The sequence below is a fragment of the Aethalodelphis obliquidens genome, unplaced genomic scaffold, assembly GCF_003676395.1.
Source record: "Aethalodelphis obliquidens isolate GAN/ISIS:26980383/991018 unplaced genomic scaffold, ASM367639v1 scaffold3, whole genome shotgun sequence".
Lineage (NCBI taxonomy): Eukaryota > Metazoa > Chordata > Mammalia > Artiodactyla > Delphinidae > Aethalodelphis > Aethalodelphis obliquidens.
The window spans coordinates 71059956-71087071 of NW_020837947.1; the positions used below are offsets into that span (position 1 = coordinate 71059956).

The 27116-nt window shown below is 39.3% G+C and overlaps 1 protein-coding gene across 1 annotated transcript in view; it reads left to right on the forward strand.

The window, feature by feature from the left end:
• ME1 (malic enzyme 1) overlaps positions 1-27116 on the forward strand; it is a 192809-nt gene that overhangs the window by 160624 nt on the left and 5069 nt on the right. Inside the window, exons 9-13 of the mRNA XM_027091464.1 lie at positions 756-869; positions 15345-15450; positions 16821-16963; positions 19707-19880; positions 25953-26051. Of these exons, the coding sequence (XP_026947265.1) occupies positions 756-869; positions 15345-15450; positions 16821-16963; positions 19707-19880; positions 25953-26051 (636 nt within the window). The remainder of the gene's footprint in view (positions 1-755; positions 870-15344; positions 15451-16820; positions 16964-19706; positions 19881-25952; positions 26052-27116) is intronic.

Consider the following 27116-nt stretch of genomic DNA (forward strand, 5'->3'; position numbering starts at 1 on the left):
GAATTGTTACATGCTGTACTTAATTTTAGTAAACTTCTTTAAATTTCCAAAGGGTTTTGTTGAATGCCACAGGCCAGTTCTTGGTACTCAGCAGGAGAGAGGTATTCATGGTTGGATGATTCAAAACTGGCCCTTGTTTGTCCCTGAAAAGGTTTTGGAAATTTCACAGATCATCTCCAAATTTATCATATACCAAAGGAGTTGTTTCCTTTAATCTTGCAAGAAATCTCACAGTACTTTCTTTGTCCAAATTAAGAGAGTAAATAAATGCTCGGGAACACATATTTTAAGTGTTCCATTTTATTGCCTAATTGGTCAAGTTCTCATCCAAATGACCAGGCTTCATTCTTCCAATTCAGTTAGCAGAGCTTGAACTGAACAATAAGCAATACAGTCTCATAAGCAAGGTTGAGCAGTTCATTATTTTAAATTCAATATTTTCTTATTAGAGGAAATCTTAATTGTATGAACAAGGTTAAAGATGCTGACAACCAAGGATATCACTGGTTTATCTGTGGCTCAGTATAAAGCAGCATAATAGTGATTCTGTTGTAATAAAAAGAGTAAATAATTGTCATTTAGCAGAACCCAAATGTGACAAAAATACTTCACTCCCAGTACAAGTGAAGAAGAATATAGCTCTTTCGGTCAACAGAGCCATTTTGTACTTCCTTGTTCACAGTGACGAAATGAGGTAAAATGTGACTCTTGATAAGGGATTATGTGGAACAACATGAAACATTTTTGTTTTTAAGGCTGCCTTAGGGATTGCGCACTTGATTGTTATGGCCATGGAGAAAGAAGGTTTACCAAAGGAGAAAGCCATGAAGAAGATATGGTTGGTGGACTCGAAAGGATTAATAGTTAAGGTAAGAATTTGTCATTTTTAACCAGATACAGTATTTTAATCAGTACCCCATTCTGGACGCCCATCTCAAAGACAACTACTGTTTCCACCTACCTCACCTCCAACACTGTGTTAAAAGAGTAGCCATTGCACACGAATGACCATGTCATACAATAATGCGGGTACTCTTCTGAATAAAGAAGAAAACTATGGCTCGGCCATTGTATCCGTCTGTGATGTGAGTAGGCTTTTCACAGCTCCATCGGTTGTCTGCCCGCGTGAATTCATTTAGTTTCTAAGTGAGGTGGTTTGAGACTGATACGGGTGAAAGACTTCAGTCCAGCTCCTTTCACTAAGGGCTGCCTGTCAAATTGCACACTGGCTGGAAAGAAAGAAGGAAAAAAATGAAACAGCTCTTTTACCAGCTACTTTCTCTTAACCAGAGTCTTGAGAGTTTTCATGGTAATTCCTGAGAAGAACTTTAATAAATGGGCTGTTTCAGTGTTAACTTCCTTGAGGTTGTCTCCCAGCTTTAATCGAGACAATAGTATCCACGTTATAGGGTTATTGTGAGAAGCTAAATAAGAGTAGGAAGGTGACCATGACCCAGTTATAAGGCGTTATTATTACTGCTGCCAGATGTGCACATCACTCTCTCTTCCTTAAACTGCCAGAGAAAATATACTTGTAAATCCCCCTTCCACATGAAGGAGAATTTTTTTTTTTTTTTTTTGCGGTATGCGGGCCTCTCACTGCTGTGGCCTCTCCCGCTGCGGAGCACAGGCTCCGGATGCGCAGGCTCAGCGGCCATGGCTCATGGGCCCAGCCGCTCCGTGGCATGTGGGATCTTCCCAGACCGGGGCACGAACCCATGTCCCTTGCATCGGCAGGTGGACTCTCAACCGCTGCGCCACCAGGGAAGCCCTAAGGTGAATTTTTTAAAAAATCAGTGATAAGCAATGTATCCAGGAATTTAATCGAGAAACAAATGTGAATGTGTGCTGACTTTCTGGAAAGCTATTTTATGTGTATCCAAGAGTCTTTAAAAGTTTATGCTTCTGATCCAACAGTTTCCATTCTAAGAATCTTTACCATAGCGATAGAGATGTGTACAGTGTTTTATGTGTGAGGGTGTTATCACAGCACTATTTACATTAGTGAAATGTTTCATCATACAGTAATTATAATAGTGATATGTTATACTTACCTAAATAAAGGATAATTGTGACATGAATTGGGGAATAGCCCCTGTAATATACAGACTTAAAGTTATTTTCAAAGAACTATAAATAACCTTAAAGGATTCATAATATAATGTTAGGTGAAAATAGGAAAACACTATATTATATGTAACCATTTTGCTTTAAAAATTGAGTTGTATATGAAAGAGAAAGAAATGCATCAAATACATATTACTTTAAAACTTACTTTTAGTGCCTTTCTCCATATTCCAGGTTCTCCTTAATCATTGTGTTTCTTTAAAGCTAGAAAATGTTCATTTTAAAAAAGATATAGATCAAGAAATTTTGCTTTAAATGAAGAAAAAGTATATGCATAACTGTTTGTAGAACATGAGTATCTATAAAACCATGAAACAAAACAGAAAGTACCTTTATAACATCTCCTGGGACCAAATAATAATAATTTTATTAATTTCATTAACAATAAATAATAACAGTGTAATTGTTTATAGTATATAAGAAATAAAGTTTGTTGGCTTAAAAATTCCTATTGCTTTAAAGAATCAGCATAACTATAAAAAATTGTACACTGTGGCCTCATGACGTATACTGTCATGAAATAAGAACATTTACTGAGTGAAATCATCTGTGGCTCAGGCATTATACTTGTGGGGACACAGTAAGGCCCTTGATCTCAGGAGGCTCCCAGCCTAGTGGGAAAAACTCAAACAAGCCAAGAGTTACAACTCCACGTGACAATGTTACAGAAGTATGTCCTTGGTGCCAGGGGTGCACAGGACATGGTGCTTCCACCACACTAAAGAGAAGAACAGGGAGGCTGAGGGCGGTTCCAAGACAAGGTGTCTTTCCAGCTGAGTTTGAAAGGAAGAGTTGGGAGTTGATCTCGAGTCTCCATAGACATCTTAAACTTCTTATATGCAAAACTGAGATAAGGGAAGTTGAATGGCAAGTTCACTCTGAGATCTTGATTGAAGCTACGGATCATGTCTTCTACCTCTCTATCTTCAAAGCCCTACTGGTGTCTAGTAATTGACAATAAATATGTTGTTAATAAATGAGTTAATGAATGAGGTTCTTCCGGGCAGAAGAACAGCATTTGCAAAAGAAAATGTTTTGCGAGAAGAGACACTTAGGGATTAGGTTTGAAAGGAATCGAGTGATGACAGGTGATGAAGGCTCTTCTAAATCCTGAACGTGAGCAGTTTTCAGCCTCTTGTCACTCTGATGGCCTTGTGGAGGATGGACTGAAATGAGGTGCAGCTAAGAAACTAGTTACAAAGCTGTCGCAGTAATACAGATCAAAGTTAATTAAGGCCTGAAATAAAGCAGTGACTAAGAGGGTCGGTGAAAGATGTTTGATTCAGTAGATATTTAGGATACAGGATTGGCGTACTTAGTAACCGATTAAATACGGAAGGAGAAGTAGAGCAGAGGAAGGAATCTAGCAGGACTCCTTGGGTGTATAGGTAAGTGCTGTGGCCATTAATGTTACAAAAAAAAAAAAAGGAATAACGAATAGGCCAGTTTAAGGGAAAGGTAATGAGATCAGTTTCGGACATAGCAAGTTTAAGGTGCCCGTGGAGACCTCAGATAGAGGTGTCCCTTTGGCAGTTGGAGAGACAAGACTGACGCTCGGGGAAAGGATCTGGGCTCCCAGAGGTGGAGATTTGAGGATCATCATATGTATATAGTGGGAGCCATGGAAAACGCTGTACAAACTGTGCTGTACTTACGGATGCAGTACATGCGAGAATCAGAAAAGGTGAAAGCCCACGACTGTGGTTTTCTTTCATGATTTCTCATGACATTTCAATGGGAAATCCTCAAAAAAATACATAGATTTTAGCATCTCAAGTACTTTTAACTAGATTAACTGAACTGAGACTCCAAATTCCATGGATTACAATACTTGGAGGGACATGTATTACAGCATGACTAGTATTTGGAATAACTGTGAAATTGTTGCCTAGACCTAATCAGTCACTCTTACTTCATGTCTTTTACTTGCCAAAATAAAGAGCTGCATATGTTCTGCTTGCCAAGATAAATAAAGTTATGTTTTAAAAGATTCTTATATATTTAATAGTTTTTGTGCTATTTAATGTAAGAGAAACTTCAATTCACCACTTTTTCTTTCATGTTTTTAAACCGTCAAAATTATAATGTTGATTTTTGTGGCAGAACTAATAAATCTTAGAGTAACTACTAAATTGGTATAATCTTGCTTTCAGTTTTGCATGATTTTTTGGTGCTTGTTATCCTTTATTCTTAGTATTTTTTACAACCTCTCTTGAAAACCAATAATAATCATTTTATTAATTTCATTAACTTACATACAGTTGTTTATAATAGGTAAAAAATATCTTAACGTTCTAAATAAAATTTTTTATTAGTCGAACTCCTTCAGTCTTTAAATTCATAAAACCCAAACTCTAAAGTAACACTGTGAGGTTAGCGCATTTATGGAGTTATGTAATCATCAGACTAGATAATTAGTATTCTAATGTGTTGTCTGTTTTCAGTTTTTGTTTTCAACTCCACATCTATAGTATTTTCTATCATTTACCTCATATCCATATGTACTATAATTATCAATATTTTTAATAATTCATCAGTATCAGTAAGGTTGATTGAAATGGATTATTTGGTCACTGATAATACTCAGATATCTTAGTGTAGTGTCTTACAGCAAGAAACAGTTGACATACTATTTAGCCCACTAAGATTAGTACGTTTTAATATAAACAAGCTAATACTTGGTTTAAAAGAAATCCTTCCAAACTAAAAATTAGAGGGAGAATAAATACAGTAAAGAAAGGATAAAAAGGAGCGCTCCCAGCATGACTAGTATTTGCATTTCACAATGTTAATTTGGAGCATTTTTAGGGAGGACAAGAAGCCACAAAACAAAAACCAATCCAGACTTAATCTTTTTCTTAAATAAATATATCTTGGCTTTCACTAATAAACCAAGTGAATGTTAATGCAGGAAACTCCAAAATAAAATGTAGGGTATTAATAGATATCATGAAGGATAGACTTCATCTAACACAGAATAGGACTATAGTATTTTATTTTATTTTTATTTTATTTTGTTCTGTTTGGCACAGTTCTGTTTTCAATTATTTAAAAAAGTTTTTTGCTTTAGTTATAGTTAAATGTGTGGTTCCTGTAAGAAAGAGATAGTAACTAAAAGTATTTTATATGTTGCAAGGGTAGTTGTTTCCTTCCTGAGAGTTTAATCTTTAGGTCTAGGGCTTGAAACTCCATGCTGTATGGAAAAAGTTTTCCTTTCCCCTGTGATATTATCAGAATTTTAGCCAGTGATACTGTCACCACCTTGAATGATGGTTAATACATTGCATACACTGTGGTTTAAAAAAAAAAAATTCTGATTCCTAAGAAACTTTGAAGCTTGGTGAAAAGTATCTGGCTTGCTTTTTTTTTCTCCCTCTTTTCCATTTCTTATTGAGCATATGATCACTATATATGTAGGTACTAAAAAGCGCAGAGGCGGAAGTTATATACACGAGCCTTTCAGACAGTCAGAAAATTATGGACGTGGACTTTTAGCAAATACAAAATTAAATGCTGATGGAGTTAACCACCTGTTATCTTCCGTTATGACCACTCTGCACCCCTTTGTTATGCTCTAACGTGGAAAACACTTTTGTCACATCGTTCATCTTCTTTTAGTCTGTCCTTGAGATGACGAAACTGAGCTCTGAGCTCTTCAGCAAGCACACACACTCGCGCTGCGAGTGAAACGTTATTGACTGACAGGTTCTGTCTTCAGATAAAGAGGGGCCAGATTCAACTCTGATAACCTATCGACATGACAACAAAAACAGGCCAGTAAAATGGGGCAGGTTGTCCAAGCAGGCACGGATTCCAGAGTTCTTCTAGTACCTGTGTGTAGGGAGGAATGCATAGTTATCAGTGGCAGTGCACAGTTATTTTTTATTTATTTATTTTTTTTGCGGTACGCGGGCCTCTCACTGTTGTGGCCTCTCCCGCTGCGGAGCCGAGGCTCCGGCCGCGCAGGCTCAGCGGCCATGGCTCACGGGCCCAGCCGCTCCGCGGCATGTGGGATCTTCCCGGACCGGGGCACGAACCAGTGTCCCCTGCATCGGCAGGCGGACTCTCAACCACTGTGCCACCAGGGAAGCCCCCACAATTAATTTTTTATACCTCTCCTGGGTCATGAAATGCTACCTCAAAATCCTGACAGTCTTTGCCACCTTCCTCCCCACCCCCAGCAGAGCAAATGTTGCTTTTGAGAAAGGTAGTAGTGCAGTATGGTTGTATCTCCTGTACTAAGAATCAGCACAAAACAAGGGGTGGTAGTGAGGAAACCAAAGAAATAATAATATTCAAAAGAAACTCCCAGCTATTTGTAGTACATTTGGTGTAATTAGAGACTCTTAAAAAAAGAAACACCATAGAATTTGGGGTTTCTGAGATAAAAAGTGCCCACGTGCACGTTGCCAAATGAAGGTACAGTTTCAGCAAGGGATCCTGAATAGGGAGACTGAACTGATAAGAAATCTATATCCACATTCAGCTGAAGTGATGGGCGTAAAGAAGGTAGATTCCAAATTGGATTTTGAAAAGAGGAGAAAATTGAGCCGTTGGCACAGAAAATAGAAGTCCAAAGGTAAAAGACATGGGCCTGAGTATTACAGATCTAGAGAATGTCACATTCCAATAGTTTTTAATCTAAACCAGATCATCACATCAACTTTGAAAATGGTATAGAAGATACTTGGGAGACCTTTATTTTTGTCTTTTGATTCTTCTGTTTTTGGCAAGTAGAGCCCTTGAGTGATGCTGGTTTGCATGATTTCTGGCCTTCTTTCAGTACTTACTCTCCCTTCGTTCCTAAGTCACCACCAAGAATTAAGCCTTTGGGGCTGAGGCTATAGGTAATTTATGTTTCTTGCTAGATGGATGTCTTCTGGCCAAGTTCTGGCTTTAGTGGCTAGGAGCTGCCAGTGCTGTTACTATGATTAATAAAGTAAGATGTTCATGATAAAAGCATACATCTTTTCATATAACGTTTATCTACCTTCTTGATGATTTGCTGCTCATTCCAGGAACCTTAGGTGGTTTAAACACATTAAATACTTTTCATTATATCTCAGGTTGCCAGCCAAAAGAGCACTACTAGAAATCTGTGCTTTTGCATTATTCTGTAGCTTTCCTCCTTTAGAACTCATCATTTCATACTTTTTTGAAAACAGATCACATACCTTTTAAAAATGCTTCTGGTAGAGATCTGATAAATCCTTCAGTGCAGTGATTCTAAAAACTGGCTAATCACTTGAATCATCTGAGAAGCTTTTAAAAAATACAGATTCCAGGGCCTCGTCCTGGATTTGAATGAAAATATCTAGCAGCAGGGCTCAGGAATCTATTTTTCCTCAGGTGAGTCTGGCACTCAGTTGGCTTTGGAAAGTACAAATCAGGTTCTTTTTTTTTTTTTTTTTTTTTTTTTTTTGCGGTACGCGGGCCTCTCACTGTTGTGGCCTCTCCCGCTGCGGAGCACAGGCTCCAGACGCGCAGGCTCAGTGGCCATGGCGCACGGGCCCAGCCGCTCCGCGGCATGTGGGATCTTCCCGGACCGGGGCACGAACCCATGTCCCCTGCATCGGCAGGCGGACTCTCAACCACTGCGCCACCAGGGAAGCCCCAGGTTCATTTTTATTACACTGTCTTCATCACCAATCCAAACCGTTTTCTAGGTGGAGAAGCCAACATCTGTAGAAGTATCAAAGGACTTGCCCAAGGTCATGAGTGAATGGAAGGGCCTAAGGACTTCTCCACACTGATCCTGAGTCCCACGTTCAATCCCCAACACGTGTAGATGGCATTTATTGTGGCTAACTGGGGAGCTTTTCTTTCATTTTTTGGTATATCATTGAAGGTTTTCAGAAGTAACATAAATGTATTTGCTGTTCGCTATTAGAATGTATTCTGCTACTAGTTATTTATTCGTGTCCCTAAGCCAACAAAATTTATCACAATTTATATCAATTTATCTTGACCATGATCGACAGTTGTGAGGACAACATTGTAAAATACATTTTTAAATGTTTAATTTCCTGTTTGGGATAGTCTGGGACAGTAAGCTCAGGAAAATATTTTGAATTATTGAACTAAGAAAATGACGATTATGTCTCTCCCACCTTCAGATTATTCAACATCTTTTAAATTCATTTCACATTATGGATTTCTAGGTCCACATTCAATATGAACAGACTAGACCCTCTTCTCTCATTTACATGCTACTTGTAGCAGCTGTTCAATTCATATTATGCAAGGTTGAATTTGGTTATTTCAGCTGCTAGTAAAACTTTTCTAAGACTTTTACTCTCATGCTAGTTTTATTTATTTAATATATTTATTTATTTATTTTTGGCTGCGTTGGGTCTTCGTTGCTGCGTGCAGGCTTTCTCTAGTTGCGGCGAGCGGGGGCTGCTCTTAGCTGCGGTGCGCGGGCATCTTGCTGCGGTGACTTCTCTTATTGTGGAGCACGAGCTCTAGGTGCACGGGCTTCAGTAGTTGTGGCACACGGGCTCAGTAGTTGTGGCTCGCGGACTCTAGAGCGCAGGCTCAGTAGTTGTGGCGCACGGGCTTAGTTGCTCTGCCACATGTGGGATCTTCCTGAACCAGGGCTCGAATCCGTGTCCCCTGCTTTGGCAGGCAGATTCTTAACCACTGCGCCACCAGGGAAGCCCTCATGCTAGTTTTATTTTCTCATGTGGGAGGCTACTTCTTGGCTTGGTAATATAATGAAAATGAATAGATTTCTTCTTTTTTTAAAAAATTTATTTTTATTTATTTATTTTTGGCTGTGTTGGGTTTTTGTTGCTGCGCACGGGCTTTCTCTAATTGCGGCAGTTGGGGCTACTCTTCATTGTGGTGCGTGGGCCTCTCACTGTGGTGGCTTCTCTCGTTGCGGAGCACGGGCTCTAGGCACATGGGCTTCAGTAGTTGTAGCACATGGGCTCAGTAGTTGTGGTTCACAGGCTCTAGAGCACAGGCTCAGTAGTTGTGGCGCACGGGCTTCGTTGCTCCGCGGCATGTGGGATCTTCCCGGACCAGGGCTCAAACCCGTGTCCCCTGCATTGGCAGGCGGATTCTTAACCACTGCGCCACCAGGGAAGCCCTAGATTTCCATTTTTATGGAGAGCCTATGCAAGGTTATTTAACACTGTATAGCAGAAGCAGTTTAGGTATATTTTCCTTGGCGTGTTGTTTGTCAGTAGCTAAATGGTTGAGAATGGGTTGTTTCCTCCGACTGGGAGCACCTTCACCGTGAGCTAGTAATTCTTCTGTTTCTTACTGTGGGCCACAGTGCTTTACCATGGATTGTGTGGAATCTATTGTTTTGTGAGCCCAAACCTTTTCTAAAATAAACAAATCCGTGGTACATTTCCTCTTAAACTATGTTTAGTACTTCCTATTCTTATTTTGTTAATACCCCTGAAAATCTTATAAATGTCCTTTTTGCTCACAACCCTTTCAGTGGGCTTTCTGCTTCCTATTTCAAAGTAAACCACAGATAAAGATTAATTATAATATTCTACTGTTATTAAAGAAGAAAACTTGATACTAGAATGCATTAATATAACATTGAAAGAAAGTTCCAGGACATATGGTAATTCCTTGACCATATTCAGCACTGGTTATTCCTTTGATGGAATGTATTTGCATAATACTTAAACTTTGTCAGGTGGAAACCAAAAGACCAAGAGGCAAAACCCAGTGATTCATTCAGTCTTCTCTAAGAGATTCGCATTTTATCAGCAGCTCTCAAGATTACCTTACGTTGCGTCGAGATGACTACAGTTGGTTTGGAGTAGGTGAATAGTGATCCTGAGATAGTTTTTCTTTGTTAGAGAACCTAGCAGAGGTTCTAGCATTAGATACCCTGAAAAGCAAATCTCTAAACCTTTGAAGAAGTGAGCACCAGGCCGAAGTTTGAGGAATAGTTCCTGTAACACATATCTGCATTAACAAGGGAGCCGCTGTCCCTGCCCATTTGAGAATCAGGGTCTTGGCCACAAACAAGAAAGTTGCCAGATATGGTAGCTGCCACCCACTGTTCCTTAGCACCCACCTGTTGGTGGTGGACTAGAAACTAGAGACTGGAAACACAGCTGCCTGGAAACAAACACCACCACCACGAGCTTCCAGAAGAGCCGTATGGCTACCACTTCATGATGTGCATTTCTCCTTCAGGGTCCTGTGAAGGCACATTAGCTTGGTGAGTGCTCTGTGTAAAGCAGAAACCCTAGCTGCAAGGGAGTCTGGGGCCTATAATTTAGCCCTTTAGGCTCCATTGTACTGGAAGTAGTGCTAGGAGCAATTTGCATTTCTGCAGTATTTGCCATGTAGGACCTGAGTGAGATTTTAGTGTAGTTACTTGCCTTTATACCTGCAGTTGAGTATATGTGTTTCTGGGAAAGAGTAACAGGCCAAAACTATGTTAGCTTAGAATTCTGGAAGCTGAAGGTTATTATTCCCAGAAAATATATCTCCCCAAGCTGCACCTTTGTTTAGTACGTGTCCTAGAAATTGCCTCGTTGTGAGAATGAAAATAATCATGAATTTTAGTTTATACTACTTCCAGAGAGAGTTCAGAAACAATTTAGATAAATACTGGAACTGTCAAATGGCTCCAGACTCTTATTCCTATCCATGACCAGAATTTCTCTTTTTCTAATAACGCAGGATTATTTTTTGCCAAATACCCAAGCAGTAATAAGGGCATTGAGGTAGCAGGTGGATTGCAAAAGTGTTCTCATCAAATCATTTTGGGGAAAGGAAGCTCTTTTTTATTTTATTTTTTTAATTTTTATTTTTTATTGGAGTATAGTTGATTAACAATGTTGTGTTAGTTTCAGGTGTGCAGCAAAGTGATTGTTATACATACACATTCTGTTTTTTCAAATTCTTTTCCCAGTTAGGTTACTACAGAGTACTGAACAGAGTTTCCCGTGCTGTACAGTAGGTCCTTGTTGGTAATCTATTTTAAATATAGCAGTGTGTACATGTCCATCCCAAACTCCCTATCTATCCCTTCACCCCTCGGTAACCGTAAGTTCATTCTCTAAGTCTGTTTCTGCTTTGTAAATAAGTTCGTTTGTATCATTTTTTTTTTTAGATTCCGCATATGAGCAATATCATATGATATTTGTCTTTCTCTGTCTGACTTACTTCACTGAGGAACCTCTTATTTTCAAAGAAACAGATAGGAATAACATTGGGTAAAAAGAAACGGTGGAATATGTAATCAAAATTAAAATCATCCCGAAATAGATAACCAACAAGGACCTACTGTATAGCACAGGGAACTATACTCAATATTTTGTAATAGCCTATAAGGGAAAAGAATCTGAAAAAGAGTATATAACTGAATCACTTTGCTATACACCTGAAACTAACACAACATTGTAATTCAACTGTACTTCAATAAAAAAAGAAAATAATAAAAAAAAGAAAAACAAACTAAAATCATCCCCTGTATCAGTTAGCTATTCCTATGTTATCGAAAGCCACAAAATCTCAGTGACATACGAACAATAATTATTTATTTTCTCACACACCTGTGGGTCAGAGTGGGTGGCTGTGATGATGCTACTGGGTGGCTCTGGGCTACAGGTTGGGTCCAGGTCTGCTTCACAAGGCTCGTTGTCTGTGGACCAGCAGGCTGGCTTGTACTTCCAAAGCAGTGGTGATGGTACAAGAGAATTACTCTTAAGGCCTAAGCTTGGAACTGGCACACTGTCATTTCGGCCCACATTTTATGGACCAGAGCAAGCCTCATGTTCAAATCCAAAGGCAAGGGGTCGGAAAGTATACTCTGCCTTTTGTAAAAGGAACTGTAAAGTATCATGGCAAAATCACTGACACAGGAAAGAGATGATGAGGAACTGGGGCCTAAATCAAAATCTGAATTATCTTTTTTTTTTTTTTTTTGCGGTGCGCGGGCCTCTCACTGTTGTGGCCTCTCCCATTACGGAGCACAGGCTCCGGACGCGCAGGCTCAGCGGCCATGACTCACGGTCCCAGCGGCTCCGCGGCACGTGGGATTTTCCCGGACCGGGGCACGAACCCACGTCCCCTGCATCGGCAGGCGGACTCTCAAACCACTGCACCACCAGGGAAGCCCTATCAAAACTTTTGGGGGAGGATTCTTGTGGCATGCAGATAACTCTGTTTTCTTATTTGTGACTAATTAGCATTAAGCCTAGCTACTTTTTACATGCTAGTATGATGCTTAATTAACCTCTGTGATTGAGATATGTAACTGAAATAAATTTCCCAGCTGTGAAGCTAAGAGAGTAGAGGATTGGGGCACCAGGTAGCCTCACCCCCCATTTAGTGCAAATTGTAAAGATTTCAGTATTGTAATAATTTTTTATATTATTAAAAGGCAATTTAAAAATCTTATAAATACGAAAGAATGGTTTGAGAATATTTAGTGGTTACTCACAAAATCAGTCTAGGTGTACATCACCTATTTGTGATAGACCTATGACAAGTTGTAAAGAGGCTATGATGATAGTTAGGTTTTATGGAATGATTTGATGCTGCCTGATGAAAGTACAGCAACTGAATTTATATGATTCTCTTGACTGAGTTTTTCTTTAATAAACATGATGAACAAGAATATAGACTAACGATATTTGAGCTAATGTTGCTAGAGCCTAGAATGTTCTCTCCTGAAGTGAATATGAAACAGGAAACCAAATTTGATTTGGAATGAATTAAATAAGGTGTTTTAAAATTGAGATATAATTGACATATAATGTTATATTAGTTTCAGGTGTACAACGTAATTATTCAACATTCGTATATATTGTGAAATGATTACCACAATAACTCTAGTTCACATCCATCATCACACATAGTTACAAATGTTTTTTCTTGTGATGAGAACTTTTAATATCTACTCTCTTAGTGACTTTCAATATACAGTATTATTAACTATTGTCAGCATGCTGTACATTACACCCGCAGGACCTATTTATCTTATAGCTGGAAGTTTGTACCTTTTGACCCCCTTCACCCATTTTTGTCTCCCCAGCCTCTGGCAACCACCAATCTGTTCTCTGTATCTATGAGTTTGTTGTTTGTTTGTTTGCTTTTTGTTTTTTCAGGTTCCACATATAAGTGAGATCATATAGTATTTGTCTTTCTTTGATTTACTTCACTTGGCATAATACCCTCAAGGTCTATCCATGTTGTCACAAATGGCAAGATTTCCTTTTTTATGGCTGAATAATATTCCTGTGTGTGTGCATGTGTATTTTCTTTGTCCATTCATCCATTGATGGACACTTAGGTTGCTTCCACTTCTTGGCTGTTGTAAATAACGAGGCAGTGAACATGAGGACACATATATCTTTTCCAGTTAGTGTTAAATAAGATGATTTTTCAGTTTCTCAGATGTAGTATATTTTGATGTGCAGGGAAGAAAAGGTGTAAGATAAAACTTTTTAGAGCCCAGGGGTCAGTAATGGTGAATTCTGTTATTAGGATGCTGTTAGCTCTAAAGTCATGCTCATGACAGAAAACAGTGATACAGAAATAGCACTTTCCAGCACTTTCTACTACAAAAAAGGGTATTAGAATTATAAGTGCTAGAACTATGGTTTTTTCTTCTTCACAAAAATTTTAATTATAACAACTAACTTTGAGTTGTTAAAAACTGGGCACAGTCCTAAGTGCTTTAGATATATTATTTAATTTGCTAAACAGCTGATGAGGTAGAAATTCTAATTATTCTTATTTTATAGATGAAACGAGTGCAAAGAGGTTCATATGTTTCAAGTTATCTATAATTCACATGTATTACTTTTAAAAACAAAAATAAAATGATAACCTTTTTATCAAAATTTTTGCTTTATATTGGAGTAGAGTTGATTTACAGTGTTGTGTTAGTGTCAGATGTATAGCAGAGTGATTCAGTTATACGTATGCATATACCTATACTTTTTCAGATTCTTTTCCCATTTAGGCTGATAATAACCTTTTAAAGCAAGAATATTGTACCATCTTCAGGATTAACAATTTGCATACAAGTTGACATATACCATTTGTAAAGTGTTTTTTCCAGGGCTGTACTGTGCTGTATTATTGGAAAGACTGATTTCTAGCACCTGTCTTGGGCAAATTGCTTGATATCTCAGAGCCTCTGTTTCCTCATGCAAAAACCTAATTGTATTTGCCCTACTTTTCAAATTGTTGAGGGGATCAAATGAAATATGTGAAAACAACTGATAATCTATAAAGTACCATATAAAGTTAGGTAGTGATTTATTATGTAGTCAAAATCTTAAAAATTTGTAGGTAGAATATTATTATTGTTATTATTATTTTAATAATTTAAAAGTCAAGCTTAATACGTAGTACACTTAATTTAGCTATTGCTTCCTGGGAACAAAAAGCTATTGTATCACTCATTCTTTGATGAAAGCTTCAGTGAAGTAAGGAGATTGAATAATAGATGAATGAGGAGAATTCTAATTTGAGCAGATTTTTATTCCTGGTCGTAGAAGTTTGGATGAGAATTTCATCTTCAGATCTACTAATTATGTGGAAAGATACAATCCTGAAAGAGCAGAAGAAAAAAAAAAGGAAGGACCAGATTTTCAGCTAACACTCCTCTCCCCCATCCTACGTTCTTTTTTGTAGCTAGGATATTAAATTAGATGTTTCCTAGATAGTAATACATGGTACAATTATAATCAAAACATTACAAAATGAAAACATATAAAACTAATAATTATGTAGAACATCAAAGTATGATATAAATATGGCATCAAGTTCCATTCTTAGTGAGTAGTCCATAAATTATTTGTGCAGCCACTAAAGGCAACTCTGCACACTCTAAGACACTGCTTTATCAACACGAATCGTGTCTAGTAAACAATATCTTTATTTAAATGATGTTTTTCATTGCTCTTTGTTAATGCCAGTTTCTCATAAATGTCTGTAGAGTTAGGATTTTAAATATTAAATAATAATTAAATAAGGGAAAGACTTTATTTTGTTCACTGTTATATCCCCATTGCCTAGAACATTGTCTGAGACAAACCTTTGTTGCAAGGGTGAATGAAATAATACTCTGGTAATTGGAAAGGAGACTTTAAGAACAGCTGGAAGACATAATACATAAAAATGTTAAGCATAAATATGGGTAATATGCATAATATTCTGAAATTTCCTTGACTCTCACATGTTTGGCAGATTTATCATTCCTTTTTATTTGCTGTACTTAGGGACGTGCTGCCTTAACACAAGAGAAAGAGGAATTTGCCCATGAACATGAAGAAATGAAGAACCTGGAAGCCATTGTTCGAGATATAAAACCAACCACCCTCATCGGTGAGCTTTGGCTTCTTCCTCCCCGCCATCAACCCTACCTCAACCCCACGTGGACTTGATTTGTTTTCCTACTGCTGAATTTTGAGACGTAATTTAGCTTTTTGAAATTCTAACCTTTGGCGTTCGCAAACAAAATTACGCATTCTCTGAAGCAACAGTACCCCCTAGAGGCCTAGATTTGTAAATGCAGAGCCGTCTTAATCTTACTGATGATCCCAGCTGAAGTGTGCGGTTCCCTCTGCTCACTCTGTCAGCCTGCCAATACCTGGCATATCCAGCACTTTGCCGGGCTTGATTATTCCAAATAGACAGTGGTTCTAAAAGGGAGGTGGCTTGGCCCCGAAAGGAAACATTTGACAACGTCTGGAGACATTCTTTGGTAGTCACAACTGGAGGGAGAAGGGGTGGTCAGAGCTCCGGACATTAGTGGGTAGAGACTAAGGGTGCTGCTCCACAGCCTCCAGTGCCCAGCGAAGCCTCCCCCCAGTAAGGAATTGTCCAACCCAAAACGTTTGTGGGGCCAAGGTTGAGAGAGACTGAACTAGACCCTCCTTGAAAACAGGGACCGTATTTCATGTCTTTATATAACTCAGTGTGTTACACACTGCATGTGCACCGTAAGGTGTTTACTATGGACGAATTTGTTGCGGTTGAAAAAAACTCAAAAGTTTTGAAACTTTGTATCCTTTATTTTGTGTGTATATAATGTCAACCCTTACTTGGTATTATACTCCATTTCTAGAAGCTCCTGTGACACAGATGACAATATTGAGAATAATGATGAGAACCATAGTAAAAACAAATACTCCATGACAGGAGTTAATGGGTAGTAGTAAGCCTTTATTGTTGTTTTTTATAAAATATGTTCCATCAGGAATCTTACTTTTTCCATTTTCATTGTGCTAATAGCTTTATTCTTCTGTTCAGTTTTTTTCAGTGAGTCATACTTCAGTTTTATCATTGAATCGGATGATTGTCTTAAGTGTTAGCACTGGATTATAAAATATGATTGCTTTATAGCCTGAGAGACTGAAATATACTTCTAGAATTGTTTACAGAGAGATAGTATATATTAGACACATTTATTTCCTGATAAAATTGCCTGTAATCAGAATTCCTAGTGATTGGTCACTAAATTTATTAACGAGTCAAATGTTAAAGCTGTGATTTTTTTCATAGATACTTGTAGATTTGTAACCTTAAAGGTTGTTGGCATTAACGAACATCTCTTTTTTGTCACTTTAATACACATATTCTATATTTTGTTTAGGGGGTATTACAAAATGACCTGACATGTCTCATTGTTTTTGGGGCACTGGATTAATTAACCAATGATAGTCCTATTCACTGGTTTCTTGTTTCTACGTTAGGAGTTGCTGCGATTAGAGGTGCATTCTCAGAGCAAATTCTCAAAGACATGGCAACCTTCAATGAACGGCCTATTATTTTTGCTTTGAGTAATCCAACTAGCAAAGCAGAATGTACTGCAGAGCAGTGCTATAAACTGACCAAGGTAAAGCAAAAATGGAACTGATATTTTAATAGTCAAATTGTGATTCTTTATAAGGGAGCCCAGGGTATCTAAGGTGCTTACCGGTTAACCTTTAAAAATTTTATAACCAAGACTGAAAGAACAGTGAACAGGTCATGAAGGATAAGAACCATATCCTTTTTTAGAATCTTGTATAAATCCTGTTCTTCAATAAAACAAAATAAACTTTGTAATGTTTTATTGATAATTTTCCTTAAGCGCTTTGAAGTATCTAAGATTTAAACATAAAAGTTAAAAAGGAAAAAGCTTGATCCTAGATACTGATTAAAATAGCTTTTAACTAGCTATTCCCAAACATTGACGCACACAGTATAAAACCACAGTCTTATTTCTGCTTTGCTAACTCCTCCTGGGTTTGGATTTTGATGGCATGGGTGGAGCATTTGGGCAATTATTTTGACATCCAGCCTGACTGGGATAGGAGTCCTCAAAGCTTCAATACTTTACTGTTTCCAAAAAAAGTGACTTATTTTATACTGTGCTTGTATTAATATATATTTGACCAATATGTTGACAAGGGCCCTTTTTTTCCTTAAAAGACTTGAAAATGTTATTACAACAAAACAGAAGTTGAGTCACATATATCTAACACTTTTATTTTGGAAAGAAATCTAAAATGAACTGGAAAGGATAAACAAGACAGAGTTATGTCACTCTGCATAAATCTAACTCAATGCATAAATAAAACTGCATAAATAAAACTGGATGGCTCTACTTCTTTAATACTGTATCCTTAAATGCTTATTACTAGAATTGATGAAATTTTGCAAAGGAGCGACTCCATTGTTTATTTCTCTTATCTGGGATGGCGTCAGTATCCTCAGTAATTTAAGTTTTTATCCCATCTCTAGGTTGGGGAATTTGCCTCATGTAACTCAGTCCTTAAATCCTTAAAGCAGAAAAGAAAACCAATAACAAAACTTCAGCATAGTGCATTACACATAGTAGGCACATAATAAATAAGTGTTTGAGTACATATTTTGTTTTGGCGTATTTCAAAAGGCCTCAAAATTTCATAATAATAGATGTAAACAAAATTAGCCAAATTTCTGTAGCTGTGTTTTTAAGTTCAAATGTGTCCGATATAAATGGCGTAAACTCTTTCTTATGATTTTGCCTAATGCTCTTATGTTGCTATATATAAAATTAAAAGTCATTTTGAAGCTGAAAACATCGGTTCAGCCAAAGGATTACAGAACAAGAAAGGGGCTCTCTGTTGCTGGATGTGAGTCTCTGCTGCTTCAGGCACAGGTGAAGAGTCATCAGGAAAGGTTAACAAAGGGACCATTGAATTCCGAAAAACTGTAATTATACCAAAAACGATATGGAGAGATTTCTTTCTCCATATTAACAGTCTCTATATATGAGGGTATTTAGCTGTCTGTCGTTTATTTAATACCATTCCTCCGTAAAATATGATGATGCTGGAGCGACTGGCCGGAGTGAAGGAGAGGAGGGCGGCAAACAGGTGTGTGTAGAATGTTGCAGGTCTCTTTCTCAAATATAATTTTCAAAGGTATATATATCTCAAATATATATCAAATGTGTATATCAAATGATAATTTAGTTACATTAGAAATTTGCTTGTAACAAAACACTTTATCTGCTAAACAAAGCAGACTTGAAGGTATCACACTTGTCTGAAAACAACACCTAATTTTGTGCAAGACATATCAGTGATAAACACCTAGATGAGAATTTCTATTTTTTTCTCATCTATTTTCCTCTTTTTATATCCTGAAAAGGTTGAATCATGTTATGCTTTACCTTTATGGAAAAGGTATAGTATGACGTGTTAAAAATGAATAAGTTAATATTATTAATATCATAATGGATTTAGACTCAAGGTATAAGAGGGATGAAATTTATAACCCAATCTATTACCATTTAAACTATGCTTTGGGGATTTAGTGCTTTTTTAGACTTTTCAAATGCATTTCTTAGATTGTAGTGCTTTATTTGTTGAGGGTTTCCTATCCCTGTTTCAGAAGCCTGAACGCTTCCATCTATATCACCTCCCAGATCAGACAGATGCCCCCCTCTTGACTGGCAGTATGGAATACAGCACCTGACAGACCCTAAGTTCATGCCGTCTTAAAGCCTGTAGTACATGAGGTTCCTCAAAAATATTATGATGAAATATTAAGACCAGGAAAAAAATAAAGACAGTTTTAGACAATTATTGATAATTTAATCTTATTCTTATGTGCTAACCCCATTTGTGCTAATGAATTTTTTTCCTATATGACTTTTCAGATAATTCTTTACAATACAGAAATATATAAAATTTGTCCCAGTGATTACATTGGGAGCCTGTTGACCTCTAAACTGTAACCTAAAATGTCATCTTTTCCAAGATTCAGACCTTAACCTACCCTTTTTGTCTTCAGAAGCCTGTAAGTGGAAGTCTGTAGTCTAGAGATGGTTGATGGGCCCGTGGGTTGGACCACTGCCAACAACAGGATGGTGGTCTTGGGGTCTCCTGTGTTTTGCATGCTTCTCCTACGAATAGAGAGGCAGATAGAGAACAGAAGTAATCACTCATTCCAGAACTTACTGCCAGCATCATGATAGCTTGCTCACACTTATTAGGAAATCAATGAAAAATCAGACTTCTAACTACTCAATACTTGAATTACTGTCTTATGATTCATTTGTTTGAAGATAGCCTGCCTCTTTTTACAGTTGTGTGTCTGTGTTGCAGGGTCGTGCCATTTTTGCCAGTGGCAGTCCTTTTGACCCTGTCACTCTCCCAAGTGGACAGACCCTATATCCTGGCCAAGGCAACAATTCCTATGTGTTTCCTGGAGTTGCTCTCGGTGTGGTGGCGTGTGGACTGAGGCATATCACGGATAAGATTTTTCTCACCATTGCTGAGGTATAGTAAAATACTCTGTGTTCGCCAAGGCTGTAAAATCTCAAATCAGCTCCTTGTAGGTTGTCCACTGTTTTATTTATTTAGTATCCCAGCTCACTGTCTAGAAGGTGTAAAGTCCAAAGAAGATCAAATCTTTCCCAGTAGAGAGTAAGGGATGGGTAGTAAGTTCACATTGAGTCACTAGGAAAGATTGTTCTTCAGTAGCCAGCAGAAAGACTATGTTCTGATTTCTTAAAAGAGCGCTTTTTTAAAATTGAAGTACAGTTGATGTACAATATTATATGTTACAGGTGTACAGCATAGTGATGCCCAATTTTCAAAGGTTATACTCCATCTCTAGCTATTATAAAATATTGCCTGTATTCCGCATGCTGTACAGTATGTCCTTGTAGCTTATTTTATACCTAAAAGTTTGTACCTTTTACTCCCCTACCCCTATATTACCCCTCCCCCTTTCCTCTCCCCACTGATAACCACTAGTTTGTTCTCTATATCTGTGAGTCTGCTTCTTCTTTGCCATATTCACTAGTTTGTTGTACTTTTTAGAGTCCACATATAAGTGACATCAGGCAGTATTTGTCTTTCTCTGTCTGACTTATTTCACTTAGCATAATGCCCTCCAAGTCCATCCATGTTGCTGCAAATGGCAAAATTTCATTCTTTTTTATGGCTGAGTAGTATTCCATTATAAGTATATACCACATCTTATTTATCCATTCACTTGTTAATGGACACTTAGGTTGCTTCCATATCTTGGCAATTGTAAATGATGCTGCTATGAACATAGGGGTGCAAGTATCTTTTCAAATTATAGTTTTGTCTGGATATATACCCAGGAGTGGAATTGCTGGGTCATATGGTAGTTCTACTTTTCGTTTTCTGAGGAACCGCCATACTGTTTTCCACAGTGGCTGCACCACTTTACATTCCCATCAACAGGGTATGAGAAAAGAAACCTTTTTTTTTTAAATCTTTACACTTTCAATTATGTTCTGTGACAGTAATGAGACAATAAAAATTTTGTTTCCAAATTATGGAGGAAGTGGTAAATATTTCTCCATGGAGAACCTACCTAGACGATGGCTTTTTTTTTTTGGCCATGCTGCGTGGCTTGCGGGATCTTAGTTCCCCAACCAGGGGTTGAACCTGGGCCCCAGCAGTGAAAGCACCGAATCCTAACCACTGGACTGCCAGGGAATTCCCGATGATGGCATTTTGAAGATTTAAGATGACAGTCTGTTAGAGAACGAACTTATGGTTACTGGGGGGAAGGGTAGGGGGAGGGATAGTTAGGGAGTTTGGGATTGACATGTACACACTGCTATATTTAAAATGGATAACCAACAAGGACCTACTGTATAGCACAGGAAACTCAACTCAACTCTACTCTGTAACGACCTAACTGGGAAAAGAATTTGAAAAAGAATAGATACATGTATATGTATAGCTGAATCACTTTTTTGTGCACCTGAAACTAACACAACATTGTTAATCAACTGTACTCCAATATAGAATAAAAAGTTAACGAAAAAGAACATACCTCTAATATCTACCTATCTACATATCTATCTAATAATCTTTGTAGTACTGTACTAATATAAGCATTATGGGGAAAAAAATGACAGTCTGATTTGGTATGGTGAAGTGTTTGTTATTCAGGGTGCAGTGTAGAATACAGAAACCACTCTAGCACTTCAAGCAGAGAAGAAATTAGAACAGAGAATTCGATGTTTGTAAAGTCATTAAAAGGACGGAAGTGGGCTCTTCTGTGGGCCTTCAGGAAGGATTCTCAGAACAGCACAGAGCACAGCCGGTAGGGATGCTCTATCAAGCTACTGTTTAAGAACTGTGAAGGGTCTGAAATTTCACCTTACTTGCGGGCTAACAAGTCAGCCTGCCACAGATTCATAGATGCTGGCAAAAGACACAAAACTCTTAGGTCAGCCACAAAGGCACAAGAGGTACTCTGAACCTAAGGCTCCCATCAGTTCCCCTTGCCTCGCAAACCTCAGGGGGATGATACAGTGGTTGGCCCGATATTTGTAAAATCATGAGCTGTGGGTAATCAGAATGTTCACCTGGTTGATACATCTGAGGAGGATGCAATTCATGAAGGAGAAATTTGAGTGAATTTCTTCTCTTGAAATGAAACCACGCTAACTAAACCCAACCAAGTAAAACCTGATTAATGTTCACGTATTTTCATCATGCAAACAGACTATTCTTTGTGTTGTGAAAGATTTTTATGTTATTGGTGTGATCTCAAGTAGCCTAAACCCGGGGTTTCGCGCCTTGGTGTCATTCTGTGAGAACAGAGGTCGGCCAGCTCTAATTCTCCTTTCTTTTTCTTCACTGCATTAAAAGCACGACGGCTGGTGTCTTAGAGCTTCTTTTTTTTTTTTTTTTGGCGGTACGCGGGCCTCTCACTGTTGTGGCCTCTCCCGCTGCGAAGCACAGGCTCAGTGGCCATGGCTCACGGGCCCAGCTGCTCCGCGGCATGTGGGATCTTCCTGGACCGGGGCATGAACCCGTGTCCCCTGCATCAGCAGGCGGACTCTAAACCACTGCGCCACCAGGGAAGCCCTTAGAGCTTCTTTGACTCAAGAAATCATGTCTAATTACTTAGGAGGGCTTTTCAAAGTTGTTCTTACATTAAGGGAAATGTAGTCATTGTCTTTTATAGCAGACACATCAGAAGAAGAAAGATGATCTTTTTACTCGTGGTAGCCAGTGTTTTCTTTCCTAAATAACTCCAGCACCCTCTAGTGACAAATTTCATGAAAAAAAAAGTCTTTCCAGTAAATCTACCCAGGGAAAATAATAATTACTCTCAAACACCTCTGAAGGAAAACAATAAGATGTGGTGAGGTTACTGGTGTTATTCTTATCATAGCCAGCTATCTCTCCGGCTGAATCTTGGCCTTTCCACCGTTCCCCTCTTAGGCTTCAACACGATATTCCTGTTTTTCATTCCACCTCATTGTTTTCTTTGTCATCCTTTCAAGTCCCCCCACCCTTTTTTTTAAGACTTTTTTGATGCGGACCATTTTTTTAAAAGTCTTTATTGAGGGCTTCCCTGGTGGCGCAGTGGTTGAGAGTCTGCCTGCTGATGCAGGGGACACAGGTTCGTGCCCCGGTCCAGGAGGATCCCACATGCCGCGGAGTGGCTGGGCCCGTGAGCCATGGCCGCTGAGCCTGCGTGTCCGGAGCCTGTGCTCCGCAACGGGAGAGACCACAGCAGTGAGAGGCCCGCGTACCGCAAAAAAAAAAAAAAAGTCTATTGAACCTGTCACAACAGTGCTTCTGTTCTATGTTTTGGGCCTCTGGCCGCAAGGCACATGGGATCCCAGCTCCCTGACCAGGGATCGAACCCGTACCTCTGCATTGGAAGGCGAAGTCTTAACCACTGGACCTCCAGGGAAGTCCCTCAAGTTCCTTTCAACTAAGCTTCTTCCTAGTATTCAGTTTTTTGCCCTCACTTTTCTCTTTCCTTTTAAAGTCTACTTTCACAGATCTCACACATTCTCTTATTTCCATTATCGTCATTCTAAAAGGGGCCAAGTCTGTATATCCCTATTCTTATCTTTCACCACATCTCCAGTGACCTGATGGGTATTTCCACCAAAATGCCCTGCTATTTCCTTAAATACGATGTGGAAAGCCATTTCTTCTCTCCCTTTGCCATCAATATCCGCATTTCTGTTCGTGACACCCTTTCTAAGCGGCACCGAAGCTTAGAAGCCTGATGTTCTTTTTATCCTCCCTCAACCCAAAGCCTTTAAACACACCAGGCATGTGCACACCCATGTAACTGTCCGATGTACCATCCTGCCTGGAAAACTCCGAGACTCATTCTCCACCTGTCTAAGCCTATCTTCAGGTCACGGCTTAAGTCCCACCTCGTCCTTGGGTCCTTTTGGGGCCTCTCTGACTCATTTTGATCTTTCTCCTTAGCCATGGCCGTCTTTAGCAAACACTTCATTTGATTCCTAGCTGTATTATGCTCTCGAGAGTTTCACGTATTGAACAATCAAGTCTTGCCTTATATTTAAATTGTATGTTATCTTCTCTGAAGACAGAAGGTCTCCCATATACTTCTTTCAAAACACCAGTAGCACTAGTGCAATACTAAAGCATGTAGCAGAAACTTAGTAAATACTTATTGAATTAAATAGAACTAGTAGGCAGTAGTATTTATTAGTGAGAATAAATACAACACCACAGACACACCTCTAAAAGGGGCAAAAAGAAGAAGGTTCTTGTCTAGATTATATTTTGTAGTTAACAAAAGTAGCATGTAGGAGATCTAGGTGAATGTTTTGTTTGCCCACCCCAAATCTAGTAACTGTTAGGGTTATTGTCAAAGTACTAATTGGATCTCTTATGGAACTAGTAATCTCATGGATTGGCACCAATCTCAAAGACTATTCCTGCACATTTTTATATCACAAAGAGATTTTTGGATTTCTTGGTCCTCTGGACAGTCTCTGGGACCTCTGATGCTCCCTGGGGACAGCCCTGCTGGCCCTGCGCGGTCTGTGCAGCAGCCTGGAACAGTCTCCTCCCTCCTGTTCACATCCGGGAGGCAAACCTGGGCCTCCTACCCTCACACCCTCCTCCTAAGTCACCTGCTCTGCGTTCTCTCATTCTCCTTGCCCCCACCCATTCTGCTATCTGCCCAGAGGGCACTAGAGAGATCCCCACTGACAGCAGCGTCTGGAGGAAACTGATTCATGTAAGTCACTGGATAACTGAAAACCCAGGTAACTTTAACGTTGATATAATACTATTATCTAACATATAATCCAAATTCAAATTTGCCAGTTATCCATAAAAAAGACCTTTATAGCCTCTAGACTACTCTTTTCATCTGCAAGAGCATTTCACCCTTTCTGTTTCTTTTATGGCAATGACATTTTGAAGAGTACAGGCCAGTTGTTTTTTACAATGTTCCTCTTGATTTAAGTTGTATGGTTAGAGGGTTTGGTTTAGGTTTGCCTAATAATTGAATCCTTCTCAGTGAATCACATCAGGAAGCACATAATGTCAATTTGCCTCATGTTTTTAAGCTACTTTATTGAGGTGTGATTGACATAACAAAAAGCTATATATCTTACAACTTGATGAATTTAGAGATAAGTAAGTATACACCTTTGAAACCATCACCACAATCCATGCCATACACAAATCTATCACCTCCAGAAGTTTTTTGTTTGTTTGTTTGTTTTTGTGGTACGAGGGCCTCTCACTTTGTGGCCTCTCCCGTTGCGGAGCACAGGCTCTGGACGCGCAGGCTTAGCGGCCATGGCTCACGGGCCCAGCTGCTCCGTGGCATGTGGGATCTTCCTGGACCGGGGCACGAACCCGTGTCCCCTGCATCGGCAGGCGGACTCTCAACCACTGCGCCACCAGGGAAGCCCACCTCCAGAAGTTTTTTCCCACCCTCTTTATTATTATTATGAATGTGTATGTGATAAGAATACTTAACATAAGATCTACCCTTGTAGCCCATTTTCATGTCTACACTGTTTCCTTTAGAAATAGGGACTGGTTTGGGGACAGCAAAGGCTGAGGCTACTTAGGCGGTTTGGATAATCCAGAATCTGTATCCTGCTCTGCCATGTGAGTCGGAAATAGCTCTCTCAGCCTCCTGCTCTACCTCCCGTGCAAGAGTATGTGAGCTGGGAGCAAGGCCTGGCCAGCCTCTCCTCCTCTGTTTTCAGGGTCCTTTTCCATCACTTTTCTCATCCTCCTCTGCCTTTCTTACCCTTCTTCCCCTGTCCCTCTAGTGCATCAAACAAGAAAGCCACCAGCGTTTCATGGTACAGTAGAAAAGGAACCTGGGTTAAGAGGAAACCCAGACACTCATCCCCATCTTTTTCACTATTTGTCTTCCGCCACCAGTCACCAAGCCTCTCTGAGCTCAGTTTTTCCACTGAGAAAGGGAGAGATGCAATTGGATGATGGCGTTAATGGGATCTGCTTTTATCCGCCACCATTCACCATTATCCTCACAACTACCACATTCTATGGTATGAAGTATTTTTTTGTCTGTCTTTTTTTTTTTTTAAGGTTATAGCTCAGCAAGTATCAGATAAACACTTGGAAGAGGGCCGGCTTTATCCTCCTTTGGACACCATTAGAGATGTTTCTCTGAAAATTGCAGAAAAGGTAAAACCACTCTTGTTGAAGTCTCATTATTTTCCCTTCCACCTATGGCTGAATGTGCATGTTTAGGTATTAAAAATCCACTTCCTTGAAATATCTGTATCAACTTATTATGTCAGAAGTCAGAGAAATGAGGCCTGGTGCTTCGGCAGAGCTTAGGAACTCTGTTTGATCCTTAGAGATAGGTTGAATCATTAATTTCCCCATCCTTTTTCTCTCCCATAATTCAGATAATTCATCATGGTTTCATTTCAGCTAAGCTTCCTCCACTTGGCCTTTTTTTTGGTTGGTATCTTCCGTATGACACTGAGATAGTCACCACAGTATTGCACATAGGGTAGCGTGACAGACCTTGAACCACCTGCCTTATCCATGTCTCTGTGGATGTGTGGCACCTTGAAAATCACACTTGATTATACTGGGCAGAAAGCGAAACAGTGACAACAGAGAACTCAAAGCTGGCTGGCGTGGCGGGTGAGCTCTTCAAGGAACTAGCCGAGAAGAAGCTACATTTTCTACAACTAAGACGAGAGAGAAACCGACTCCTTTTGCAGGCTAGTTGTGTTCATTTACCAGGGCTGCCGTAACAAACCGCCACAAACTGGGTGACTCAGATGACAGACATTTATTTTCTCCCGGAGGCTAGAGATCTAAGGCGAAGGGGTTGGCGGGTCTGGTTTCTTCGGAGGCCTCTCCCGGGCTTGCTGATGACCACCTCCTTGCTGGGTCCTCGTGTGGCCTTTCCTCTGTTTGCACATCCCTGGGGTCTCTGTGTGTGTCCAAGTTTTCCGTTCTTAAAAGAACACCAGTCAACTTAGGTTAGAGCCCACCGGAATGGTGTCATTTTAACTTAATTATCTGGTTAGAGGTCCTGTCTCCAAATACAGCCCCACTCCGAGGTACTAGAGGTATAAGGCATCAGCATTTTCAGATGACGTATTTCAGCCCACAGTCATCGTCATATGTTGAAACTAGGGTTTCTCAACCTCAACGCTGCGCACATGTGTCTGGGTTACTCTTTGTCACAGGACAGGCGCTGTCTTGGGCATTGTCGGACGTTTAGCAGCA